Below are 17737 nucleotides of genomic sequence, written 5' to 3'. Positions count from 1 at the left end.
CTTCTCAAGGAATCAAAGAAAATCATCAACAAGACAAATGTCTTTCTCATTCGCACAAAACCATGAAATGGGTCTGATTTTCTCTCACTCCACTTTAGGCACTGGCTCACCGGATATGACCATCCTTGGATGCAGAGCTTGGTAATAGAATATAGTAATTCACGGGCCACGATCAAGGTCTTTAAAATTTTCTAGACGCATTGGGTGAAAGACAGATGAATATTCGAGTCGTAACTTTTCAGTGCCAAGTTTCTTGTGTTGGTAGATCTTGAGGTAGTGTCAGGTGATTCCGTTGGCGGGGAGCCGAAAGGGTATAGTCGGGGCTCGTAGCCTTGTGCAGTCCAGGTTGGATTGAAACTGGCTTTAAGACCCGGAAATCCATGGTATAAATGTTAATTGATCAAGTAAACCTCTTCATTTCATCTTGAACTATTCTTCCAAATGTCACTCGCTTTTCGAACCCTGGGTCGTGATGGCCCCCAGGTCTCCGCCGTAGGGCTTGGGCTCGGTAGCATCGGCGGATTCTATGGATCAGCAGGTACGACCGATGAGAGAGTCGCCCTTTTAGACCATGCAAATATGGCAGGGCTGCGCTTCTGGGATATGGCGGATGTTTATCTGGACAGCGAAGACGTGGTGGGTGAATGGATCAAGCGATCGGGAAACCGCGATGACATTTTTCTCGCTACTAAGTTCGGACTCTTGCGTCAAGCTGATGGAACTCATAAGTTCCGGTCGGACCCTGAGCATGTGAAGGCTGCCTGTGAAAAGAGTCTCCAGAGACTTGGGGTTGATACTATTGACCTTTACTATTGTCATCGGGTGGATGGCGTTACACCCATTGAAAAGACGATCGAGGCGATGGTCGACCTGAAAAAGTAAGATGCATCAAGATTGAAATATCTCAAAAGAGAAGTGACGTTGTTTGACACTTCTATCCTGCAGCCAAGGCAAAATTCGCTATCTCGGGTTATCTGGCGTCTCGGCGTCCACGCTGCGTCGTGCACACGCCGTCCACCCAATCACCGCGTTGCAGATGGAATACAGCCTCTTCACACTAGATATCGAATCACAAGCCTCGGGAATTTTAGAAACTTGCCGCGAGCTAGGCGTCGCGATAGTGGCCTTTTGTCCCATCGGCCGTGGCATCCTGACTGGTCAATTCCAGTCACACCATGATTTCCCCGAAAATGACTTGCGTCGCGCGTTGCCGAAATTTTCCGAGAAAAACTTCCCAGGGGTTCTGAACATAGTTCGGAAGTTGAAAGATGTCGCCGAAGTCCATGGGTGTACCACTGCACAGGTCGCTCTTGCGTGGCTCCTGGCCCAAGGAACGGATATCATCCCGATTCCTGGCACGAAGACACCGGCGAGGATGAATGAGAATGCGGCATCTGGACAGATTCAGCTTAGCGACGCTGAGCTGCAAGAGATTCGGAGTATAGTGGAGCAAACGGAGATTGAAGGTTCTCAGTACTCTACAGCGTAAGTGCTCTTGTGTTTTGATTGTTTCACCGATGTACTAACCTTGATCTGCCACTCAGAACGATGGCTGTTCTGCAGAACGAGACTCCTCCACTATAGACACATTTAGATAAACCGACTAGCGCGTGATTTACGTTGTACTACGGGGTGTTCCGGGACGACGGGATGGAAATGGCCCGATCTCAGGAACATAGTCGGAAATCCGATAAGGCTCTGTAGAGTGCTTATTCCTACGCAAGGCGAATAGAAACATCAAGTATAGAATTCAACCTACGTAGAAATGAAATAGTTTCGATCTTCGTTCGTCAGCCTCGCAGCAAAAGTAAAGACCTAGTAGAATTAGTACTTTCTACGGTGACAGCAAAGTATGAGGAAATATGATTTCTAACAACCAATAATTGCGTTAAAAAGCGCAGAGCTTGATTGAGCTCATGTATGCAACAGAATGCATGGTGGCTCATAGTCTTGAGAGACCCAAAGTTGGTCGCGAGACTTCCTGAGCCGTTTATATGCGGCCCACTGGGTCCCCACATAGGATCCCCACTTGCCACTAGCGTGAGATCCCCCGCATTTACGTACGCGTCAGACAAAAGGTGATCTCAGAGGGGGAGAAAACCCTCAATAGAGGGAGAAATATGAAGTTTGAGTTATCAAAATATGAAAGGCAGTCCTACCCTATGGGTACCAAGTCTGAAGAATTGGAACGCTCAGTATTGGAGGCGGGGTCATGCTGTCCTTCCCAGGATGCACGCAATAGAAAGTCAAAGATCCCGACAGATAAAGAAAAGGCAATGATCGGAGCAGGAAGTTATGAGTCTCAGAGCTCAAATTGTTACATTCGTTATCTATGAGGGGCTCGTGGGCCGAAAGTGGCACCAAGAAAATGAAAGCCCCGAGGGGCCAAGATCAGGACCAGGGGAGGAATTTAATCTAATACCAGTTTCTCGGGATGCCCATGAACTCCAGAGCTTAAGGGCTTCAGGGCCTCAGGGCTCCCTGCATGGGTAAGCACATTACCCTTATCTGTGGATAAAAAGCGCATGATTTGCGAATTACGACTGGTCCAGATGGTCGGCTGGCCTGCATATCTCCTGCAGCAACACGCAGATTTGGCGTGCGACCACAGCACCAACCCGGTCAAGAAATCAAGTGACTCGCTCATTGAGCTGTGTCTATTGGCTAGCCACTGTGATGATCATTGATCGAACAGGTCGCAAGGCCGAGGCTTCTGCAAGCGAGAAGTACCTGGCTTCTGAAAGAGGAGATAGAGGGTCCAAGCTGACGCCTCATACCGTAAACTGGCCACATTATCACAAGATGTTTAACTTTGTTCAAGATACCGAGGAGCTGGCGGAGACGTGGCTGCGTCGCTATGAAGCTGCTGTCCAATGCGCGCTCTCGTAATTCCAAGGTTCTACTTCCCCGCATGATAATCGCAGATCCTGACTTTCCCCGTGGGGTACTAATCGTCCGGCCAATGATGCAATACGCAATAAGATAATGCATCGCAGAAAGCCCTGCAGGTCATGGCTTTCAAGCTCCGAGTCATTTATACTCTGCGTCTCGCAAATCCTACGATTTGCGTTGTCGCTTACCCTACTCCGGCTCAACCACAACATGCCTTTAAGCGAGAAGTATGTGCTGGGCGCAAACAACCGGGGACCATTTCTTACCCCTGGAGATGGTGGCCAGGGGCTTGAAAAATTAGATTCAGCTGGGGGGCGTTCACTGACTAGAACACCTACACGGACTGAAAAGATCCGTCGCCATTGGAAACGATTCTGGCTTCTCTACTGTATTGGCAATGTTATTTTCCTAGCAATTTTCCTTCCGATTTTGTAGGAACTCCTCTCTTTTCCAAGGCGCTTCTCCGAGACTGACTTTGTCAAGCTTCCTCGTCGTTATCCCTGCGATCGCGCAATTGGTTGTCGACAAGTCCGATCTCGTGCTTGTCAATGCAGTGGTGAACCAACCGAAGCCAGATTCCGTGATCTTGACGTTGCAAACGAAAGTCGATTTGAAGCTTGCGATTCCGGCTCGGATCGAGGACCTTCCATTGTCTCTCTTTCAGCGCGCATACGGTGTCAAGGATGCCTACGCCTCTGTTACTCTCCCCGGCCAGACGATTAAAGGTAACCACACTATGGGCGTGACAGATCAACACACGCCATTGCAGAACATGACGGCTTGGGAGGAATTTGTGCACCAGGTCGTCTTTCAAGAGAAAACATCCCTGGCAGTAGCGGGTGAGACCAACGCTTATCTAGGGGTTCTGAAGTCTCACGTCCATTTGAACAAGGACATCGTCACACCAAGTAAGTCAATAGTTGCGTTTTGCTTTTTTTCTCGTCCCCCTTGCCTTCACACTGCATTCAATTATATTTCATTTCGGTCTACAAAAAGCATTTCTTAACAAACATCAATAGCGTTAAACAAGTTCAATGGTTTCAGCATTGCCGACGCCACCCTCATCCTCCCTGCCGAATCGGATGGAACAAACCTCATCGGTAACGCGACGCTCCCCAATCCCTCAGTGATCACCCTCGAGGTCGGTGTAATCACCATGGACATCAAAGCCGGAGACCTGACCATTGGAAACACAACACTATCAGACGTGACGCTAGTGCCAGGCGAAAACGTCTTTCCCTTGCGAGGAACTCTCGATCTGAAAACAGTGATCAAAAATCTAGCTGCCGTGCTCAAAGCAGAGGCCTCCGCAATCAAGAACGGCAATCTCAGTATCAATGCTGTGGCAACCTCGGTTGTCTGGAATGGTACTTTGGTTCCGTATTATACAGACATTCTCAATGAGCTTACCCTGACAACGTCTATCGGACTGGGCGCACTTTTGAAAAATACCATCAATTATCTCAAGTCGGAGGGAAATCTGACGGATATTTTGAAGAATGTGACTGGTGATATGAACTTGAGTTCTATCACGACCCGGTCTCTTGATGAGAATTACCGTGGTCCTGTCGATCTATCTGGTTTCATGAGGTCGAATTTGCATGTTAGGGACATGTTCAAGGATGTTGATCCAGATGAACGAGACTTGATTATCGACTCGTTAGCTTCGGTATACCCTGAGATCTAATTAAGTTTCCGTCGGTCTATATCCGAAGATGTAATGCGTTATGACTTGCTAAATATTACTTAATCAAACGAAAGTATAAAAACTTGAACCTGTGGCTATTGACCAGCGGGCAGATTCGGGTCCCCAAGTAAGAATTAACATTGAATAACAAGAACGCTATCCGTTTTGCTCTTTAATTTTCTCTTAGAAGATAGATAATCGCATAGCAGAAGCTTGTGTTCATTTCCTAATTACCTATCTTATCGCCATACATAGCGGCGTGGCTGTACGCTCCCTCCCCTCTCGCTCTCAATAAAGCCACAAGCCATCTTGCTCTAACATTCCTTCAGCTTCAATCTTCTTCATACATGCTTTGATTCTTTGCACGACATGCTCCGCATACCCCGGTCCGATTGGCGGTTTGGGCACGGTCATATCCATCTTTAACCAAGGCACAAAACTGAGCCCTTGACACGCCTGGCGCATCTCGTCGATTTCCTCATCACCGTACAAAGCACCTGCAAAGATGGCCACGGGTGGCTTAGAATAGTCCATAGTGCCTCGATTCTCCTCTTCAGCAACAGGAGGGGCGAGACCTTGGAGCAAGAGCGGTATTTCAACTGCTCCAGAGGTGCTGCTAGTCACATTATGTATAACTGCGGATAGTATTTAGCCTATGTAAAGATCAGGCTGATTTTCTTTCATACGCTCATATTCAGGTAAGTAAAGAGGCTTGACAGCGTTGAAAATCTGGGGATTGGTGCTGCCACAGACGATTACTGGCAAGGGGGACATGGTGGGGTCAAGTTATGGTTGTGAGAACACGCTCTTCGACAAACAAATCATGTCCACACACTGGTATTTATATTTTTGGGCGAGTGGTATACATGTGATTCTCACTGAGGCTGCTATTGGCTATGCGTATCTCCTTTCCTAAACTGGTAAGAGCTGAGCTGTGCTGACCGATCGTTCGAACCTTCCTCAAGCCTCCCTGCAGGCCACCACTAGTGAGGCGTGGCCACGTCGATTGACATTCGGGTTTCGGAGCAATTCTGGGTGTCAGCAGCATATCTACTTTATCGTTATTGTTCAAGATTTTCCAATCTAGTACGAATGAACTCGGGCTTTAGAAAATTTCTCGTCAAAAAGGAAATTTCTTAAAATCCAAGATTGAAGTACAATGTAGATTTTTGGAGCTAGAGAAACGCAGTCAAGCTTTTCTCCCCACAACAACGTACACATCGTAACAATAATAACACGACGTATCGCGCAAGTCCCGCAAAGCCGCCTCCTTCAGCTCCAATATCTGGTCAATCGATTGTATCTCATCCAGCTTATGCAAATTGAAAGCAGCAGTCAGAATATGTTGAATCCCGACAAGAACTGAGAGATTGAGGCTCTCCCGAGTCTCTGGATTGTCCAGTGTGTATATTTCCTCTTCACAAGACAGCAGTCCACTTTTCTGAAAAATGCCACGAAGAAGAGTGATACTAAAGACGCGGGCAGTTTGATTAGTCTCCAAAGAATCGGTGAAACACGCATAAAAGAAAGAGGCCAAGCTTACTTGGCTGTTTTCCCAAGCGAATTCAATGTCTTCCGGAACAAGTCGATTCCGCGTTGTGCATTAATGGGTAAATTCCCCTCAGGCACTCCTTTGATTACACATTCATGTGCAGCGCAGTCAACCCATTGTAAATAGCCTCCAGGCTCTAGTCATTGTCAGATTCATAATCGTAAATCAACGGGTTTGAACTGGGGGACCTCGCACTAAGAAGGGTCATCATGTTTCGCACAGCAGGCTCCCACTCATTAGATGACAAAGCCACCACCATCACTCGAACATTGACGACATCATATTTCTCCAGATATTCATCTGGGAATGGCACGAGAAGGTTTTGGTGGTGGAAGGTGATATTGTCTGGCAATGCATCCTTGCTGGGAAACATGGCATCCGAGAGGTCAAAACCGTCAAGCTGACAGGTCTTTGGGAGAGCATCTGCAAGGTCCGATAGCCAAATTCTTGAGAAGCCAGGTAAGTTACTTTCATCTCACTGGTCTATTCGCTACTAACCCAGTCCCTGTGCCAACATCTGCAATGCGCATAGTATCATGTCGTTCTATGAGAGGATGCAGAAGGTACTTGATATTGGCTTGCCAGGCTTTATATTGCATTTCCAGTCTACATCAGGGCTCAATTGAACGGTTATCTTCCGTAATCAAATGCTTTTCGAGTTTTTGATCGATACTAAACGTACCTTTCGCTTTCTGCCATCGTCCTCACCAGCAGATACTCACCTCGAGATTGGACTTGTTTGGACATGTCACATAAATCAAATAATGAAACGGACAATCAGAATGGATACTTTGCCTCGATGCGGTAATGCGTGCGGTATACGATAGGAATGTGCATTGTTAGAGAACGTATTGATATTTATACGTATGAATACAGACCAGTATGAGATAAACTTTAGTAGCGTGGAACAGGCCCATAATGAGAAAAGGCGATTAGGCCCCCCATTCAGCCTCCACACGGCTCTGTGGGTGCTCGGAGCCACGATCGCTGTCCCAGAGAAACTAGAGAAGTCAAATTAAGAGAGCAAGCTTTTCAAAATGAATTTTCGTCGTTTTTCTAATCTTCAAAAAAGAGAAATCAACGTTGGACAGACTAGCATACATGATGGTTGAATATTGAGAGTCAAATGTCCAGTCCGCAGTGGCTCGGGTGGAGACAACACCGTGAACAGACTAAACTTTGACCTTTTTTTGTTGTATTTGATTCCTAATACGGAAAATGCATACGATTCACTGAGGGGCTTGTGCTAGATAAGAGCACCCGTGGACCGACCCCTCAATACGAGCATCAGCTTGCTGAGGCTAGGCCGGAAGCAGATCGTGGAAACTTTACCAGATTATGCCCAAGATTAAGCCGCGAGAATCATCTAACTTACCTCGTAAATACTTCATTGATGAACAATACGCCACATTCCGACTAGCAAACCTGGACACAACTTCAATCTTGGAAAATCCTTGGAAGTGCCTGATCGTTTTACATCCCGACTGTGTCGCATATAGGTATTAAAATGGTCATGATTACAAAAGTTTTCTAAATGATTGAATGATTGGACTTCTAGGAGCACGTTTTTCTAGCCCATACCTAGGCCAACAAATAATTCACTCCGGGGACGCTCATGTTATCCAAACTTTTTAGGCAGCAGGCGCCTTGCAGCCGACCTTGTGCGAGGACCAATCTGCCTTCTGGCAAGCCTTCGAACAATAGGTAGTCTGCTTGCACCGACCACAGCGCAACAAAGATAGATCCAAAGAAGGTGTAAACCCACAAACACCGCAGCAGGTAGTGATGCTTCCAGCAAGCTGATCCTCCGGAATCCCCGCCATGGCCGCCGAAACCTCGCCATAGAACCCGCGCCAAGAAAGATTAGCTGCCTGGGTCTCCTCTACTGAAGCGACAGACACGGTACATAATTCAGGTCGGACGCCCACAGCCGCAAGTCGGTCGGAGACAGCCCGGGCGAGGCCTTCGTCAGTAGTACTCCAACTCCATGGTGCCCAGGGAGTTATACCGTCGTCCATGACGAAGTGAAGCTGGTGATCAGAATCGAATCGCGTGACGAACGATTCAAGTAGTAGTGGAACGATGACATTGGCCTGTGCTTCGAGGGTGAGAGGTGTGATGCGGGTGCGGCCCTCGCAATGTCTGTGGCCGTTGAATGGATTGGCGAGGAAGACGGCGTTGCCTGGAACCATAGGCAGCGATCTCACAGAGAAGTGGTAGTGGTTTGGAATATCGCCCAGTCCAAACTCAGGCCGACGGAGAGCATTGAATGCCCGTACTCGAGTGGCTGTGACGCTCGACATGATTTTGATATGCTGGATGTTGGTAATGTGAAGGATTGGTATCGCACAAATGTCGCAAATGTTCAAAAGTGAATTTTATTTTTGTTGAAATATCCCACTAAAGCGGTGAGGACTTAAGATGTCTTGTATCCCACCTTGTTCTCGCTTTTGGTGGGCGTTTGTTAACATATACCAAATTTTCGGCGGTGCGATCTCTTCTTCGCTTGTAGGACTCTGAAGCTTACTTAGGTAATTACGCAATCAACCGTCAGTTGTTTGTAAAGGCTAAGAGCTTGGAGCTGCTCTAGTCTAACAGATCTGATGAGCTATGAAAGGGAGGCAGGAGATGGAGTAGTGTATGGATTGAAATGGTGAAAAGAGCTACTGTATGGAAGGAGCTATTTTGGAGCCAGCATATTGAATGAGCATTGGGACTGGAGCTTTGATGGGGTAAAGTGGCAGAACAGCGCTCCCGCTGGCGGTCTGAGGACGAGTCTGCGGCGTTTTAGGTCGAGTTGAGGCTGAGTTTGTCATGTTCGACAATTATCGCATCACTTTTATCGTCAAAGGTTATGAGGCCTTCTTCTCCATGTCCATTTCTTGCGTAAGTACTAGCTTACTTTTCTGGGGGAATGTTTAATTGCGCAAACTTTTTTGTCGCGACCACAATCTTGGCATCGTTTCCACGTATATCACGCTCACTGTTTATTATCAGCTACTGTTGTGACGACTGCTGCGAGTCATAAGTATAGATTATCGAGTATCAAATCGATGAATGGCATTCCGTAAAGACTAGTGTTATTTGTCCTTCTCCACCTTGAAAGATGCAGGTGAGTCTATTTAAAATATATTAAGTAATTTATGCCCAGGCTTGACTATGCATAATCAGATGCTTTCCGGTGTGATATATTCAAGATCCGGCACCTTCGTAATCGCCACATGTTCCGCCAAGGGAGATATCTCCTCGACCGGGGACAAGGATGCAGTGGTCCTCTGATCGGCACTCTCAATGAGACTCCACCCGTACCAAAGCATCTCACTCACGCGCTTAGCAAAGTCGGATCCAAGATCACCGAGAAGTTGCATGGCCTGTTGGCTGAAGATATACTTGTCTCGTCGTTTGAACTCCATATAAAACTTGCAACTTTGACTTAGAGGAAAGATCGCTGCATGGCCACCCCAGGACTTCATATTATCGGCTAGACAGTACGGAAGAGAGCGACTGATTTCATCGGCATAGAACTCCGCAAGCAAGGTCTCCTCGTTGGTGGCGGCTTCTACTGGCGAAAGACAATTGAGGTACGACTCGGCTTGACCCATCAACGTCTGAAGTATAGATAACGCAGCCCAGTAAATAGTGTGCACCCTAGCGTTGTCAAGCGAGTGGAAAATGTACGGGGTGCCGAAAAGATGGGTTGATGGAGGTAGTTTGGTGATTATTGTTTCACAGATCGATGGGCGGCCACCAAGCAGGTTGATGCTTGACTCGTACCAATCGAATAGCTTTTGTCTGTGCATTATGCAGTCGTATAAAAATATTTTGCAGGCATCGTGATCAGAGCCATCAACCATAGTCAAGGCAGTGATGAGAGGTGAAATCTCCGACATGAGTTGTAACATCTCATCGACCGACTTGTCTTCGATTGACATCAAAGAAGAATGGAACTCATGTGCGACCGGGTCTATCGCTTCTTTCGCTTGTAGTGGTGATAATGATTGAAGCTAAGAAAAACACAGATTAGGTCAAGAACAGCAGAATAGGGAGATGATGGCATACCAATCGCATTCTACGGAATGCAACAATTAAAACCTTTATGATAGGATTTTGACTTGCTCGGTTGAGACAGTATTTCAAAATTCCGTTCGTGACGTTCATTTGGTCAAGCCACACTTCAAGGCCATGAGGACAATGAGCTGACTGAATGGATATTAGCTCGGGAAGGTTGCAAGGCGAAGAAATATAAAACAAGGCTTACCACTAGTTGATGGAAAACAGCAATGGTATAGACAAGCTCATCGGTGTAAATATTGCGCTTCCGCCTAAGGTGAAGTGACATATGGTGTATTGCACTGTTGTATAGCTGAAGTCCATGATAGAACATGCTATCATCATGATTGGCTCTGCCCAAGAAAATACAGGCTTTGGCTGCAACGGCCTTTTCCAGCATTATAGGTTTGTTCGGAAGGGCAGAGACCCCTGAAAGCAAGCTATACCACGGATCAAGGGCGGTACTCCCCGACACATTTCCAGGAAAGTATGTATTAACGTATACTGAGAAGAGCTGCTCACGCTTTGACGGGCCATTGTGCACGGTGGTTGGCTGTTGTATGGTCACCGGCCTTGCGCGGGTAAGATATCCAGGCTGGGTCTGAGTCCGGGCCTGAGTCGCAAATGTTTGTTTCGAACTCGTCGGCTTCTTATTCTTCTTCTCTTCTGGTTGGGTAGTGGATGTATTGTGGAGAAATATCCGATATTGATCATATCCAGGACATTGAATGCCCCGCTTCATGCAACGTTCACATTCTGGCTCTTGTTTATCGCACTGGGTGGTCATTAGCATTGATATCACGTAATCAAGGGGATAGACGCCGACCTTGACTTTCCGCTTCTTACAATTCTCGCAGCCTGTCGACTGCCATGGTTTACCGCCCATGTTTGTGTAGACTAATTCACGGGACTATGCACGACGGCTGGGTTTCATGGGGCCGGGGGTAAATTGGGGGGCGAAGACTGGAAAAAGGGTGCTGGGTTTGGGGGCCAAATCTTGTTAGCCGAGTGCCAACCTCCAGTTGGGACCCACTGTCGTGGTCCACTAATATGCATGAACATCCAATGATGCAGCTAGATTGAGAGCAAGATGAACCCTGACGAATTCCAGACCGCCCTCGTTCCTGAGAAGCAAGACTTCCAATGCTGCGAAGACGTGATTTTAAACATAGAGTGTGAAATGACCCAGTGTATTCGGAGAATATAAGTGGATGCCACCCTTGACTGCTGTCAGCCATGTCTCCACAACCCCCACATAGGTGTTTTGGTAATTGTCTGAAATTTGGGTGAAAATAGATCATCGCTGGCAGCGACTGCATTGGGAAGAATTGATGGAGGCGGACAACTGGCAGGTGGGGATGTTGAACTTCATGGACTGAAGATGGATGCCAACCAATTGTGAAAACCAGTGTTCATTGAGCTTTCTTCCTCTATGCTTATCTAACAAATCAGCGGAAAGCTAAGATTCTCTCAAATATAAGTTCGCAGATACTCCCCAAGAGCCATCATTGCCATTGCCTGTCCATATGGCATTGCTGTGACAGCAATATTGCGATAATGATCCAACGTATCACCCATACCAGTTCCAAAGCTGGTGTTTTGCAATTCACCATTCTCATCAATTGAGTCCAGAACGGCCTTGATGGCACTCTCGGCAACATCGCGGTATTGATTTCCAATATAGCGTTTGCGCATACCCTTGAGAAGACCAAACGCGAACCCAGCGGTAGCAGAGGCTTCTATATACGAACCTTCATCATCGTGATCCAACAATGTACGCCAGTAACCCGATGGCTCTTGTAGACCTTGCAAGGCATGGCATTGAGCATCAAGCGTGTCTTCGAGGTATGACCGAAGCGGATCATCAGTGGGAAGCTCCATCAACTCAATGATTTCCGGAATAACGATGGTGACCCAACTGTTTCCACGGGCCCATTTAGCGCCCGCGAAATTATGACCACCCTGGTCAAATGTCCAACCGTGATAAAACAGGCCGCTTTTCGGATCACAAAGATACTTGACATGAATCAATAATTGTTTCTTGGCTTCGGCGATGTAGTGTTCGCGACCGAGTAGTTTGCCGATCTTCACGAGTGGCAAGACCGTCATCATGAGTGTATCATCCCATAGCTGCTGCTTGTGCTCCATCGCATAGGTTTTGTGCTGCATACCGCCGTACCGGGTACGAGGTAGCTCGTGCATTGCCCATTCAGCCCACGTGTCCAACCAAGGTAGGTAGATCGGGTTTTTGGTTTTCTCGTAAACGTAGGCCAGTGTGAGGAATACTGCCATTGTGTTGATATTCTTCGTCGTTCCTCCCTCGGCGAACCGTGCTGCGAACCAATCTTCGATAATGGCAAGCAGAGAAGCATCTCCCGTTAATTCGTAGTACTTCCAGATTCCGTACAGACCGATAGCGTGTGTCCACTCCCAGCCTTTCCAGGATTTTGTGTCGATTACGCGACCGTCTTCTAGGCGGAGGAGAAATCGGCCGGTTTCATCTTTGATGTTGATCAGATTGTTTATGAGACTCTTGATGGTGTTGTGAACATCTACGGCACTCAGCCGATCGACCGGAAGGGTAGTTTTGATGGCCGACATGTTTTTGCTTAGTTGTAAGTCTTAGCGAGATAAGAATTAATTCATCGGCAGGGAAGCACTGAATCAGTGGATGTGCTTGTATGTCGGGTTCTTTTCAAGTCAAATACAAGCAGTGGTCCGTTTGCCAGTCTGCAATCGATCAAGGCCAGTTTGAAATCCTCGGTCTACTTTCGGCCGTTGTTGCACCGAGGGAATACGAGGAAAAGAAAGGCCAAGCAAGAGGAGAAGGGCTTGAGTGTAGGATGGCGCTCGCTTACAGCGCGATTCCCCATGATCATCTTCGTTTCGTTCGTTATTTTTCCGTCTTGGCAAATCCTGACCCTTCTCGGGATCAAATCTGGGGTTGGAGAACGCGGGGTCAAGCAATAGCCAAGAGAATCAAATCACGGATCAGTGGAGTACACACGCAGGACAAGAAGTCTTGTTGATTTTTCTAGAGCTTACATTCTTGGCATGTGACATGTCACAGGATAACACAGTATATATGGGAAAGGGCTCCTTCGACACCCAGCTCCGGCTGGAAAGGGAGCTTGGGACTTGGTCTTTTGTGTTTGTAACTCAATACGTACGCCCGAAATTTGTTGAACTTGAGAATTTGAGGAAGAATGTCGGCTTTAGAAGAAAGCAAGACGAACGATGTCAGGCAAGAAGTGGAGCCCGCGCACCTGGAGCATGTTACCACCGACATAGAAGACTTGAAAACTGCCCAGGTCGGTGATCGCGTTGATGATCAGGTTCAAAAGTACGCTGCCATGGGCCGCGTGGAAATAGACGAGCCCACAAACCGTCGTCTCCGTCGTCTGATTGACCGTCGAGTGCTAGTTATCATGGTGCTCACATATCTGGTTCAAGCGCTCGACAAGGGCACGTTATCCTTCACATCTATCATGGGGTTTTTGGATGATACACACGTAGACACCAATCAGGTATGTTGTGGACACCAACTTCAGGAAAAAGACTGACACTATGTAGTACGCATGGCTATCAACATGTGTCTATATTTCGATTCTTGTGGTCGAGTACCCAACCAATTGGATCATTCAACGCGTACCTATAGCCAAGTACCTTGGATGCAATATTATCATCTGGGGATCTATTCTCGCTTTACACTCGACCGTGAAGAACTTCGGCGGTATTCTGACAGTGCGCATTCTACTTGGTGTGTTTGAAGCATGCGCCCAGCCCAGTTTTGTTCGCCTATCAAGTATGTGGTATAAGCGCTCTGAACAGGCGGAAACCATCACATTCTGGTATGTGGTACCTAAGCATAGTGGGACCATTTACTGATGTGTCATAGGTATATGATGAACGGGTTTCAACAAATGATCGGGGGTCTTTTGGCATACCTCTTCAGCCTGATCGGCGCCGACAAAGTGATCAAATCCTGGCAAGCTCTCTTCATTACCTATGGATGCGCCTCGGTTCTTTTTGGTGTCTTCGTTCTTCTCTTCATGCCAGATTCGCCCATGACAGCGACGTGTTTCTCCGAAGAAGATAAGAGACTAATGGTGGAGCGCGTTCGAGACAATCGCACAGGAATCCAGAACAAGAAGTTTCGAAAATACCAAGTGTACGAGGCCTTGTCGGATCTTCAGATGTGGTGCTACTGCGGAATTCAGCTCTTCACCACTATGCCCACTAGCGGACTGGGCACATTTGCGAACATCATTATCAAAGGATTTGACTTCACCACACTCCAGACGCAGTTGCTGTCGATGGTTCTCGGAGCATACATCATTCTTGTGCTTCTTACCTCGACATGGCTGGTGAAGAAAACCCAACAAAACTTAATTGTCATGGCAGCTTATTGTATACCGTAAGTTGCCTGCTAACCTTATAGATTGATTCTCCCCTTATTTGAATACTGAATATTGAGGGTTTTCAGATCTTTCATAGGTACTATTGTTCTGATGACCGTTCAAAATACTACCGTGGCAACAAAGGCAGGATTGTTGATGAGTTACTACATCACACTGTCGTTCTGGGCAGCACAAACCTTGACATTATCGTTGATCTCCCGCAATGTTGCCGGACAGACGAAAAAGTCCACTGTTATCGCAGCCAATTTTATCGCTTGGGCAATCGGAAATGCGATCGGTAGAAACACCTCCCATTGCTGGTAATCATTGAACACGGAGCTAAATAAGATTACAGGACCTCAAATTTTCCGATCTAAAGATGCGCCACGCTATTTCACGGCTTTTAGTGTCCACCTTGGCTGCTACACGATTTTGGAGTTTATCCTCTTGTTTCTTAGGTTCCACCTCAAGAAGCAGAACACTATGAAAGATCAACTGCAGGGTGTGGAAGACGTGGAATCTCCGGATAACGGTGATCTTGATGGTTTTGAAGATCTGACAGATAAGGAAAACCTCCGATTCCGATATGTTTACTAGACTCTAGAATGCAGCCTCGAGTTTAGCTCGGGTCAAGGAAGAGTATTCAATGGATTTAGTGATACAATCGAATTTGAAAATTTTCGTATCGCTGGAGCCGGATTAAGGGCGTGAGTGATTCTGAGAATTAGTCCTCAAAAATCTCCAATGGCACATCAACTACTTTATCTCGGATATAGTCCGCAAACCCCTTGCCAAAACCATCCAAGCGACTAGAGCTGCTCACACCACGCCCCAGAATACCATAGACCACAAAGTGCACAGCATGGATGTGAGGAAACTCAACGCGCTCGATGAAGAAGCTATCCTTCCAGTCATTCGAGAGAAGTTCACGCATGCAATCTCTGCTCATGTAAGTCCGAAGCCAGGACCAGTGAGCCGGGTTTGTGACAAAGAAGCCAACGTTGAGATTTCCACCCTTATCTCCCGACCTAGCGAGAGCGATATCCCCAAGTCTCATCTGTTTGAACGGGCCATTAAAGTTCTCTGGAGCCTTAGTGTCGTAGTTTTCCCGAACGCCAAGCTCTTCATATCGCGGAGAGTGACCTGTCTCGTAGGTGTGAATTGTGCTGGGGCCATCGATGAAGTTGATCGTCTCAGGAATTTGGGACTGTTTAATTAGCGCGGGGTAATAGGCGAGGAAGGGCCGAGGAAGGGCAGTGCGGAGATCCGTTGATTGATGAAAGCCTATATGAAATTCAGTTCTAAGATGGGTGAATATAAGAAGATTTCATAACTTACCTGAGAAGTGCTTTAGAGAAATGTTCCTCAGGGCCTGAACTACCGCTAAGACGGCTTTATCATTAGGAGATGCGACGAAGATTCGAAGATACGTTGTGCTCTCCAATTGAGAAGCCGGATTTGGGGAAGGAGTTCCCACTCTAAAGTTTGTCATACTTCAGCATGCATGTTTAATACACTGGGAAGGCGTTGGTTGGTTATTTACCTCTGAAATTCAAGAGTCTCAAGCTCCTTCTTCGCTTCATCTGGAAGGAAATGACGAATTTGCTTCTCGATGAGATCCCATTTCTTGGTAGTGGCATAGCCTGTCGCATTGAGCAGAATCTGCGCTTCATAGCCGCCTTGATAGAAGACGGCAAATTTGGTGGTCGATGGTGGTGGACTACCGCGAATTCCAGTAACGCGGATACTAATGGAGCCGAGCATTAGTTATACCTATGGGATACAAAAATCCTTAAAATCGTAAGCTACGTCGAGATTCGCATACCGATCTTCTCCCACATCTTTCACCTGTACATTGGCAATATGAGCACTGACATCACTGTTCAGGTACGTTGTTCCCTGTAACTCGTACAAGAACTGAGACCGAACAGTATCCACATTTACCATGCCTTGTGTACCAGGATGCTTAGTGATGATGCAACTCCCATCACCACTGATCTCTGCAATTGGGAAACCCGGAGAAACAAGGTTATCTGAGGGGTACTTTTCAAAGCCGGAAAAGTTACCTCCAGTCACGTAGGCAGAGCATTCAATAAGATGTCCTGCAATCAAGGCACCTGCCAAGTTGTCATAATTGGTTTCAGACCAGTTATGCCAGAACCAAGCTGCAGCAATAACGGGACTGGCGTCTGACACTCGGCCACAGATGATGATATCGGCGCCTCTTCGTAGACCATTGACGATCCCACGAGCTCCCAAGTATGCGTGTGCGGATACCATCGGAATTGGGGTTCCATCTTTGGTATTCAGAAATGCATAGGTGAGGTCTGATGGAACTATGGAAGGGTTTCCTGAGTCAAGATGAAGCAGCCCCTCTTTCGTAGTGGGCATATTCGGGCCCACTAGAGGATACAAATCATCACCAGACAGGAACGCAACACGAAGATTGAGATTCTTTTCATCAACCTGGGAGTATTCTCAAGTTAATGATTGAAGCTTGTGCTTTGAGGATACTCACTGCTCACCAGGGCTTTCGTTCTCAGAGCCAAAGCTTTAGGATCTAGGGCGCCCCCGTTAATGACCACTCGAATACCTTTCTCAGCAATGATGTCGATCGTTTGTCGAAGTCCTTCCCAGGCTGTCTCTTCGTATCCAGGATGCTTCCCATTTCTCCAAGCCAAGGCATTGTTGGCGAGATTAACCTCTACCAGTGCACATGTCAGATTCCGTTCAAAGAATGATCAAGAAAGTATAGGTAAAGAATGTGCATACCTGCGAGGTAGTCGCCAGTTATAAAGTCAACATCTCCCAGGGTCGCTTGCCGGTACATCTCGTATGCGGGATCGCCTGCCATGAATACTGGGTTAGTGATAGAAGTGATTGCGGTTGGCTCACTCACCATGGAACCCAGAGCAATTGGCCACCTTTACGGGGCCCTTTTCCGCTTTCGGTGCCATTGGAGATAGATGAAATGTCTTTGTTTATATGATGTATAAACGTTGAGTGCTGAGTAATATAAGACCACTGCCGAAAGTTGGAATGGTCGGAGGGGGTGTTATCGCTGCTTCTCTAACGAAATGGATGGTATGTCACCGGGCTCAATGGAAATATAAGGGAAAGACAACAATGATCGACCCATGGTCTAATGTGGGGTAA

The 17737-nt window shown here is 47.1% G+C and overlaps 8 protein-coding genes across 8 annotated transcripts; 3 read left to right on the top strand and 5 right to left on the bottom strand.

Moving 5' to 3' along the window:
• Positions 1–441: 441 nt before the first annotated feature.
• On the top strand, positions 442–1584 carry N7484_001546 (uncharacterized protein; the record flags this gene model as incomplete). The annotated part of the gene is made up of 3 exons (XM_057111966.1): positions 442–878; positions 946–1485; positions 1545–1584. The coding sequence occupies 3 exons, from the start codon at positions 442–444 to the stop codon at positions 1582–1584; spliced, it is 1017 nt and encodes a 338-aa protein (XP_056976703.1).
• A 1273-nt stretch (positions 1585–2857) lies between these two features.
• N7484_001545 (DUF3712 domain-containing protein) lies at positions 2858–4579 on the top strand (the record flags this gene model as incomplete). Its single annotated transcript, XM_057111965.1, has 5 exons — positions 2858–2944; positions 2997–3119; positions 3244–3323; positions 3376–3800; positions 3912–4579. 5 exons carry the CDS (start codon positions 2858–2860, stop codon positions 4577–4579), a joined length of 1383 nt encoding a protein of 460 aa, XP_056976702.1.
• A 288-nt stretch (positions 4580–4867) lies between these two features.
• On the bottom strand, positions 4868–6661 carry N7484_001544 (class I SAM-dependent methyltransferase; the record flags this gene model as incomplete). Its single annotated transcript, XM_057111964.1, has 5 exons — positions 4868–5195; positions 5797–6048; positions 6123–6267; positions 6327–6577; positions 6630–6661. 5 exons carry the CDS (start codon positions 6659–6661, stop codon positions 4868–4870), a joined length of 1008 nt encoding a protein of 335 aa, XP_056976701.1.
• A 1101-nt stretch (positions 6662–7762) lies between these two features.
• N7484_001543 (zinc finger MYND domain-containing protein) lies at positions 7763–8434 on the bottom strand (the record flags this gene model as incomplete). The annotated part of the gene is made up of 1 exon (XM_057111963.1): positions 7763–8434. The coding sequence occupies one exon, from the start codon at positions 8432–8434 to the stop codon at positions 7763–7765; it is 672 nt and encodes a 223-aa protein (XP_056976700.1).
• An 864-nt stretch (positions 8435–9298) lies between these two features.
• On the bottom strand, positions 9299–11067 carry N7484_001542 (Zn(II)2Cys6 transcription factor domain-containing protein; the record flags this gene model as incomplete). Its single annotated transcript, XM_057111962.1, has 2 exons — positions 9299–10135; positions 10390–11067. 2 exons carry the CDS (start codon positions 11065–11067, stop codon positions 9299–9301), a joined length of 1515 nt encoding a protein of 504 aa, XP_056976699.1.
• Positions 11068–11651: 584 nt separating this feature from the next.
• N7484_001541 (glycoside hydrolase family 88/105 protein) lies at positions 11652–12782 on the bottom strand (the record flags this gene model as incomplete). The annotated part of the gene is made up of 1 exon (XM_057111961.1): positions 11652–12782. One exon carries the CDS (start codon positions 12780–12782, stop codon positions 11652–11654), a length of 1131 nt encoding a protein of 376 aa, XP_056976698.1.
• Positions 12783–13387: 605 nt separating this feature from the next.
• N7484_001540 (2-ketogluconate transporter) lies at positions 13388–15178 on the top strand (the record flags this gene model as incomplete). Its single annotated transcript, XM_057111960.1, has 5 exons — positions 13388–13708; positions 13755–14032; positions 14080–14598; positions 14668–14879; positions 14937–15178. 5 exons carry the CDS (start codon positions 13388–13390, stop codon positions 15176–15178), a joined length of 1572 nt encoding a protein of 523 aa, XP_056976697.1.
• Positions 15179–15305: 127 nt separating this feature from the next.
• Positions 15306–17538, bottom strand: N7484_001539 (acyclic terpene utilization AtuA family protein; the record flags this gene model as incomplete). The annotated part of the gene is made up of 7 exons (XM_057111959.1): positions 15306–15865; positions 15920–16059; positions 16125–16328; positions 16407–17047; positions 17107–17285; positions 17354–17428; positions 17481–17538. 7 exons carry the CDS (start codon positions 17536–17538, stop codon positions 15306–15308), a joined length of 1857 nt encoding a protein of 618 aa, XP_056976696.1.
• Positions 17539–17737: the final 199 nt, after the last annotated feature.

Source organism: Penicillium longicatenatum (assembly GCF_028827895.1).
Source record: "Penicillium longicatenatum strain IBT 33135 chromosome Unknown contig_1_segment0_segment0, whole genome shotgun sequence".
NCBI lineage: Eukaryota > Fungi > Ascomycota > Eurotiomycetes > Eurotiales > Aspergillaceae > Penicillium > Penicillium longicatenatum.
The sequence above is the reverse complement of the archived record's forward strand: the minus strand, read 5'-3'. Positions and strand labels throughout refer to the sequence as shown.